At 39.9% G+C, this 8426-nt stretch overlaps 2 protein-coding genes across 3 annotated transcripts; one reads left to right on the top strand and one right to left on the bottom strand.

Moving 5' to 3' along the window:
• Window positions 1–121: 121 nt before the first annotated feature.
• On the bottom strand, window positions 122–4395 carry LOC118469785 (testis-expressed protein 26-like). Of its 2 annotated transcripts, XM_055012159.1 has the most exons (8): window positions 4239–4395; window positions 2314–2425; window positions 1533–1617; window positions 1284–1446; window positions 1027–1183; window positions 743–922; window positions 499–663; window positions 122–391 (listed from the first exon to the last, which is right to left on the bottom strand). In XM_055012159.1, the coding sequence occupies exons 2-8, from the start codon at window positions 2324–2326 to the stop codon at window positions 258–260; spliced, it is 897 nt and encodes a 298-aa protein (XP_054868134.1). In that variant the 5' UTR covers window positions 2327–2425; window positions 4239–4395; the 3' UTR covers window positions 122–257. The 2 variants fall into 2 exon arrangements, with proteins under 2 accessions (XP_054868134.1, XP_035800684.2); XM_035944791.2 differs by having other exon boundaries at window positions 2314–4395.
• Window positions 4396–4509: 114 nt separating this feature from the next.
• Window positions 4510–7103, top strand: hmgb1b (high mobility group box 1b). Its single transcript, XM_023262904.3, has 5 exons — window positions 4510–4653; window positions 5757–5912; window positions 6012–6157; window positions 6252–6426; window positions 6521–7103. Exons 2-5 carry the CDS (start codon window positions 5766–5768, stop codon window positions 6653–6655), a joined length of 603 nt encoding a protein of 200 aa, XP_023118672.1. The 5' UTR covers window positions 4510–4653; window positions 5757–5765; the 3' UTR covers window positions 6656–7103.
• Window positions 7104–8426: the final 1323 nt, after the last annotated feature.

Here is an 8426-nt window from a genome sequence, read left to right as displayed (position 1 = left end):
CTGGTTATTTTATAAGCAGACAAAAGCAATTGCATCAATGCTTTTTTGCAATGTCAGATGGCAGAATGAGGAAGTTATGAAACATGAAAGCAGACAAATATCTTGTAACTGGGTGCAGATGTTTAATTACCACAACATACAAGTTACACTCAAAAATTCTGGCTAACACATTTAATTTACAATGTATTAATTTTGCTTTTATTTTCACATAAAAACACAAACACAGATAACACAACAACAAATATAATCAGTAAGGCTTAGAGAGGTCCTGGCCAGCTTGATATCCACTCAGGTGAGCAGGACCTATGCACAACCGCTGGAAGTTTATTCATTTTCTCCCTGTTGTTTGGACAAGCATCTTTACTCAAAACTGATTTTACAGCCTCCTTTTCTGCAAAGCCAAAGTCACAAAAACTATGTTACGTGTCTGTTCAAATCAAAATCAGTGAGCCACCTGTTAAAATGCTGAAACATTCAAAGAAACAAATGGATGCTAACCCTCCTCAGGTAAAATTCTGTGCAGCTGCTGCAGCTCCTGGGGCAACAGAGACTTTATCACAGATGTGACATCGCCGACTCTCTTTCCATAAAACCGGTCATAGGTTGTCACATCTGATCCCTTCTGCTTCTGAGTGTGGATGTGTCTTTGCACAACAGTTGGAACTGTAACACATGGAGGAAGATCAGCTAATAGAAATGACTGGAAGTGACGAATCTACAATGTGTTTTGAGTGTACAGTACCGATACCACAGCAGGCCAGGTTTGGATTTTTTTTGCAGCTGTAGTGGAAGAGATTGCCCAGCAGCTCAGGCTTTGGCTGGCGGTAACTGGCCCTCGTCTCAGCGTCAGCGGAGAGTGGCATGTGATGCCTGCTGTGCAGCCGTGCAAGTCGTCCTTCTGCTTTAGTGATGTCCTCATATCCTGTCAAATCAGGTTTTAATAAGCTGTCGAGAGAAAATGCTTGACCTGGAGCCATGCCGACCTGCGCTCATATACACAAGACTGACCCAACAAATGTGTCGTACCTTGAGGCAAACCCATGAAGTCACATGCGTAGGTGGAGGAGTACTGTGCTGTCAATGCTTTACGTATCTCCCCCTCAGATGGGGGACATTTCCAGGGAAACGCAACATACTCAGAGTTTCGTGCAGCATCCCTCGGCAGCCTCCACATCATGAAAGACTTGAGGGGGAAAAAGCTTGATGTAAAGGTTACGATACACTATGAGAGGTCAAGCATGGCATCCTCGTAATACGGAGGCTAACTCGGTCTAAATACCAACCTGGCTGGGATGCGGGTTGTTTCTCCTCTGTCCTGAGGCTGTTCCTGCGCGAATGCATTCAGGTTTACAGGATGGCTTCCAGCAGAAGTCCTTATTGTATACAGTTGAACCAAAAGGTCCAGACTTTGAATAGGAGTCTATAAATGATGCTGACATTGGGCACCTGAATATGAATCAACACAGAAATACAATTACACACATGCAAGCACACAAATCCTGCACAAACTTAATCCAATAAATAGAACTTACAGCAGAATCTCTGCAGCTGAGTTTGGCTGGTTGATGAACTGTTTCTTATAAGATGTCTCATACGGATCCCACCACTGTTTGCTCTCTGCGAAAAAGTAAATATTGCAAAAAAGTAAACACACTTAGCTCAGGGTTCAAATCAGACGTTTCATTATAAATAGTAAAGGCACTATAACAAATGCCCAAAATACTATGTAAATCTGTGCATTGTAACTCTATTTAAAATCATTTTTAGTTTCCTTTTTATATACTTTCTGATAACTATATCTTAGCTATAACTGCTACATTACTGTAGCATTCTACAATCAAAATACTGTCTTTTACTACATTATTTCTGACTGCTGCTCAGTTCTTGTGACTCTATCAACTGAAAAAGGCTTGACGTACAAAAACAGGATTTTGGAAAGTGAGGGGGACACGTCCTCTGCAGCCCAGTGGATATTACATGCTTGCTTACACTCACTAACAACAGCAGGTAGGAACCAAAATTGCCCTGAAGCCAAATGGCATTGCAGGGGGAATCAAATGCAACACTTTGACAATAATATTGGCATTACTGTAGGTGACAATTTCAGTACAACAGGAGTAATCATCAGAAAATGTGACTCTTTAGGCCTAAATAATACAGTGGAAATATTCCAAATTGAAAAAAATACAAAACTGTATGACAACATAAAAGATACATTTCGCTTATTACATTAAGTTGTAATGGAAATGTCAGAAAATATACAGAGGCTTGCAGGTTTCTTTGTATTTTTGCATATCCTTGATTTAACGTTACCTTTGGTTGCCATTGGTGACTGCTGTTTTGTTTTGTGTTACAGCTGTTTTCACTGCGCTGAAATCCACTCCATTTCCATTTCCAGATGAAAGTTCACTTCACGGACAGCTTGCTGAAAAGTGTAACTGACAACTGTGGATCCTAACGCCACTTAGAAAGCCTCACTTTCAGGTATTAGCTTTATCTGTACAGAAGCAGAGCTGACACCAGCAGCATGTTTCCAGGCACTGTGGTTATGGAGACCAGAACATTTAAAAGGCTGCTCTGAGCTCCTCAGTGGGGGGGATGTTGCATTAAACATTTAGCCTCGTCAGAGATGTCTTATTTATATCTGTTGGGGAAGTAACTTAGCACATTTACTCAAGTATTGCACTTAAATCCATTTTTTACAGAACTACTACAGAATTACTTGGGTAACTTAATTCCATGCTAATTCATATTCAGAGAAAAAGCCCGTAGCCTATTTTTTTCCTCCACTGCAGTTACAGCAGATGTTAGTTTACTTGTTGCTTCACAGATAAACATGTTATTTACACAGCATGGAATCTTCCTATTTATGGATGACTTGTATATAAAGTCCTTTATTTCACAAAACTTCCAATGTACTATACAAATATTTTCTAGGTATGAATATTTGTATCAATAGCTCTACAATTTACAGTTCAGAGAATAAATACTCCAGATTTTTTCATGCTGTTTTTTTTTTCCAAAAGCTTACTTGCCAGTGCTTTCAGTGCCCTAAAACTAGAGGCAGCAGGGCTTTTTCAGTTACTGTACCCAGTCTCTGGAACAGTTGTCTGGTTTATAATAAATCCTTTCCCACCATTTGCTGTTTCAATTCAAAATTAAACACTCACCTTTTTGCCATTGCTTTTAATTGTTCCTAAAGCTGCTCTAGTCATGCCCACTCAGTTTCTTTTTATTGCCCTTCTGGTTTTAATTGATGGGTTGTCTCCTTTTTCTGTTTTGTTTTTACAGTTCCACCTCTTTTTTTAATCTGGCCAATATGCTTTATTTTGGGTATCCTGTTCATGAGGTTGCCAAATGTCAAATATGCATGCTCACAGGGAATCTTTGGATTGTTTGGGTTTTCCATGTATAGTTTTGTAGGATCTCAATTTTATTTGTCATTGGTAAATCTCAATAATTAACAATGGGGTCGGGTTTTACCCTAACTAGCTAATTTAGTTGTGTAAATTTGCATTTTATCTAATTTTGTAGGGTTCTAACCAAAATATTTGTATAGGTGAATTCCTGTCAGGGCTGCACAGTGACTTGGAGGTTAGCACTTTAGTCTTCCTGGGATCTTTCTGCATGGAGTTTGTATCTTCTCCCTGTGCACGCGTAGGTTTTCTCCAGGTACTCCTGCTTCCTCCCACAATCCATAAACATGCTCAGGTTAATGTAATAGTGTAATTGCCCCCCACCACCCTAATGAGGATTAAGCAGTGTATAGATAAAGGATGGATGGAATTCATATCATAAATAACACTGTAGTTTCTCAACCTTAACATTCAAATTTGTTAAGGTAGATGCAGTCTTTTTTCTCTTATGGAAAGCACTTTAGTTTCACACTGGTCAGCAACTGCATTAAAATGCTTCTTATAAATCCATGAACACATAATAATAACCCAGAGGTAAAATGCCATAATGGTAGGAATGTAATAAATGTGATAGATATCGCTCTGAAACTAAAAGAACATTAAAATAAACCAATGGTGGTAAATCTAAAATGCATATGTACAATAGGCTAACAGCAGTGAATAACTGAATAGTAATAAGTAGTATTGGGTAAGATTAAATAAAAGCAGGGCAGAAAAGTAAAAAACAATATTGGCAATGCTACTAAAGGAATAAAATAATGGTGTACATGATAATCAAATGTTGCACATGAAGTTGGTAAGTAAATATAACTCATTACTTACATGGAATAGCTGGTTGATAATACTATTTTTTGGATAAGTGTACAAGGACTTCACATTATACTGTTCTCTTTCTTAAAGCACAGTTTTTTACTGCCCAATGCTCAGCTCTGCACTGATTCCTCTTCCAGCTTCCATCCATGTTTCCCTTCACTGAAACGCACCGACTGTCATTCAAGTTTAGCGCCACCGCAGCGTCGTGTTGTGGAGAACCAACCGAACAACAAGCAGCAGTGACACTCTGTGTCCAATAAGATACTCCAAGGAGTTGGCGGCAGCCAATGTCCGACAGCCGGAGCCCTGCACACAGGATAAACACAGAAGGATCCTCGGAGCCAAAAGACCGCGCACCGACGGATCTTTTGGTCCCATTGTTTGAGACGTACGGACGCACAGCTGGTCATTTAGCGCTGTAGGGGTAAGCAGTACAAACCTTATTTTATCAATATAGCGGGCAGTGTGGGACTCTTATGAATGAAACAATGACCTGGGATGTGTTTGGCAGAGAGTACATCACCGTTGTACTGGTTTGGTTGCATCGCTGGGCTGGATGAGGATGCTAAGCTCCTGCTGTTCAACGGTGTCTTGCTACGTAGTTACCGGGCGCTGACATTAGCCGCTGCGGTGAATAACAACCATAACAAAAAGCGGTGAACGTTAAATAGCAGCTCTCCCGATGATTGAGTAATATTGACTTCACCCGGGTTACGTCCGTTAATGCGCCACAAGCTAATAGAGACGAGCTAACTCCCATAGCCTGGTAGCGGTGGCTGGCTGCTCCGCTATCATAAAGGCTAATGCTAGCTGGTAGCTGAATGAAGGTTAATGCCGCTGACTAGAGCTGAGGCTGCCCGGGGTGCGGTGATACAGGCGGAGCATCCTTCTCCCACATCAATACCACTTTCATTGAAACTTTAAATCCAATAATCCGCAAACATCCAGGCGGGTTACAAATGGAGCCGGATGCTAGTGAAAACGGACGGAGGGTGTGTGAAAACAGTCCGCTAGCCATTGTTTGCACTGTAATCAGCCATTTTAATAATCGTCTCTTGAGATGAGCACTGTGTCATGCAAGCTAGCTTACAGGCTAACGCTAAAAGCAAGAAGACACAAAGCCGTAATGGCTAACAGCTAGCGAACAATCAATGGAGGCGGAAGCTAATGCTAATATATTCATCTACACCCCCAAGCCGGCGAGCTGCACATTAACCAGCGTTCCTATGTAATGTGTCTTTTATTGTAGCTTAGTATTAAATCACTGTGGGTGAATGCTAAAGATAAAGCGCCACTGAAATAATGTGTAGCTGACTGTAGTTTTAAGAGGAGCATCATTTTGGCCTCATCATACAATGGATCATCAGTCACTCCAGACACCCCCCTCCCACCACCCGATTTAAACAATAGGTGGAACTGACAAAGCAAGAGGCAGACAATTGAGCAGGGGCTTATTTGGATATTTTGCACTGCTACATACATTTAAGTCAAATATATTTATATTCTATTTTTTTGCTCCCTGTTTAGTAAGCCAAGATGGTGAAAGATCCACGGAAACCAAGGGGCAAAATGTCCTCATATGCCTACTTTGTGCAAACATGCCGAGAGGAGCATAAGAAGAAGCATCCTGATGCCTCGGTTAACTTTTCAGAGTTCTCCAAGAAATGCTCTGAGCGATGGAAGGTAACGCAAATTAATCTCAACATTTGCATCTTAGATTATTCTCTAAATCTTGTATTTTCCTTCAAGGGGTGTTTTAACACTGATTCTGTTTCCTTGAAGACAATGTCGCCAAAAGAGAAAGGCAAGTTTGAAGATATGGCCAAACAAGACAAGGTTCGTTATGAGAGGGAAATGAAGAATTACATTCCCCCCAAGGGCCAGAAGAAGAAGCGATTCAAGGACCCCAATGCCCCAAAGAGACCACCGTACGTACAATAATCACCCTGTACACAGTCAGACTATTTCTGTCTAAGAATAACATATTATAATACATTAAACACCACATTTTTCCCCCCACAGCTCTGCATTCTTCCTGTTCTGTGCAGACTTTCGCCCCAAGGTAAAAGTAGAGAACCCTGGACTTTCCATTGGGGACACAGCGAAGAAACTGGGGGAAATGTGGAACAGCTCATCTGCAGAAAGTAAGCAGCCATATGAGAAGAAGGCGGCCAAGTTGAAGGAGAAATATGACAAGGTAAATAACAATTTGATGAGCATATTTTCAGCTTGTATTGAATCAGATTTCTTTAGTAAGAGTGTTGTAGTACTGAAAAGACATTTTCCCACAGGATATCGTTGCCTACCGCACAAAGGGCAAAGTGGATTCAGAATCAGCTGCTGCAGCTGACGACGATGATGACGAAGAGGAAGAGGAGGAGGGAGACGAGGAGGAGGAAGATGATGAGGATGAGGATGATGAGTAGACTGCGTAGGGATGGGACCTGAAGTTTTGTTTATGCCATATAATCCTAATATACTCAATTCACCGTCTTGAAACAGAAGTCAGATTGAACAAGAACATGTGTATATTTAATGTTTTTAAGATGTACAGTGTTTTCTCCTTTTTTTGTAAAGTTAACACTTCATATCTTAAGTTTGAGATTTTCTAGTGGTAGTTCTTTATCCCTGCCATATTATGTAACAGTTTAGGAGGACTACAAATCAGTATGGAAGTAACTAGTCTTTAGATGTTACAACTCAAAAATGAGATTTCTGAGTTGGTAGTGTATTTTACCTTATTTTGAAAAATATTTTTTTATGTGCTGTCCCAATGTCTTTTTATTGTTCTTTGAATACCACTCTAATATCAAATGCAGCTGTCGACATTCAAGAATGTCTTCAATAAAGGTCGTTTCTTTTTTTTTTTAAGAAGTTGGGTTTTTTGATTTATCTTCTAATTTTAGCTGTCTCGACAACTCCGAGCCTACCAGTCAGCAGACCCAGTGTGTAGAACATGGAGCTCGTCAGGTGCACACATAAATAGACTTCATTTACAAAGTGAATCAGATGACTGCACAAGTCAATAAGTGCACGATAACCTGACGTGGCTTTGTTCTTGCTGCTCTCAAGATCAGTTTAACAAGGATAGCTGAACACAGCCAGTTTAAAGTCGTGAAATGAAGATGGAATGGTATTAATGGTTTTTCCACGTAGTTTCTCTTGCAGTGAAAAGATCCATTTGACGATATTGGTTCCGGATAAAAAATATATTGTTGGATTCAGGGAAATGTACAGAAAGCAGAGCAGGAAATTTGCAACAGTAAATAGTTTGAAGTAAAAAAAATATGTTTATTATGAAATTTGTTTAGATGATTTTTTTGTTTCAAATATATATCGCCCAAGGGATATGATTTGGAAAGAGCCAATGAATCCACTTCCTGCAAGATTATTTAACTTTTTGAAAATGTGTTGAAAATTGAGAGTGATTTCTCTACTTGATCATAGTACCAGTTGTAGTTTGGACAACTTGGATCCAGAAGGTGGCGCCCAGATTGTACAGTGTAGGCAGTTAAAAGTTTCAGCTCGTTACTGTGTCATGCCTACTTACACGGCTTTAGAAAAAATGTCTTGCATTTGGGGGTTGTGGTTTCATTGGCAACAAAATTCTTCCTCGTCTGACCCACAGAAAACCTATGTAGTAATTAGTGTGATTCTTAGACCCTGTGAGCTTTTACAACCCCATCTCCATTCCAGATCTGGACCATATACAGCACCTAAGCTTTATTCTAAACCTGTACTGATTAAAGGCTGTGGATGAACTTATGCACAATGCAAGAACACAAAAATACAGAAAGGCACATTCAATAACATTCAATTAAAAATGTTTCTTGTTTTTTTGTTGGAAGCCAAAGCAGGGTGGTGAAGTCATAAATGCAGCTTCTTGCTAATCTTTGCAAACAAAGAACCTTTGTCTTCTCTCCTGTGCGCTACAATTAAAATTGGACACCCAAAGAACGCATAATAATTTAAACAGAAGACATCAGAAGTTGCGGACATTTAAAAAAGAAAATTAAATAAAACAAAGTGGGCTTCATTTTAAGTTCCAGCACAGCAAACAAACTATTCACTGTTCAGAGAAACCAATAAACTTGTTTGTTGTAACTCAACCTCACTGGTGACCGAGACAACTTTGACTTTTGGTTATATTCTGCGTCACGCAAATGTCCACAGACACCGATTTGTACTGAGCACAAT

Source organism: Amphiprion ocellaris, chromosome 7 (assembly GCF_022539595.1).
Source record: "Amphiprion ocellaris isolate individual 3 ecotype Okinawa chromosome 7, ASM2253959v1, whole genome shotgun sequence".
NCBI classification, from domain to species: domain Eukaryota; kingdom Metazoa; phylum Chordata; class Actinopteri; family Pomacentridae; genus Amphiprion; species Amphiprion ocellaris.
The sequence above is the reverse complement of the archived record's forward strand: the minus strand, read 5'-3'. Positions and strand labels throughout refer to the sequence as shown.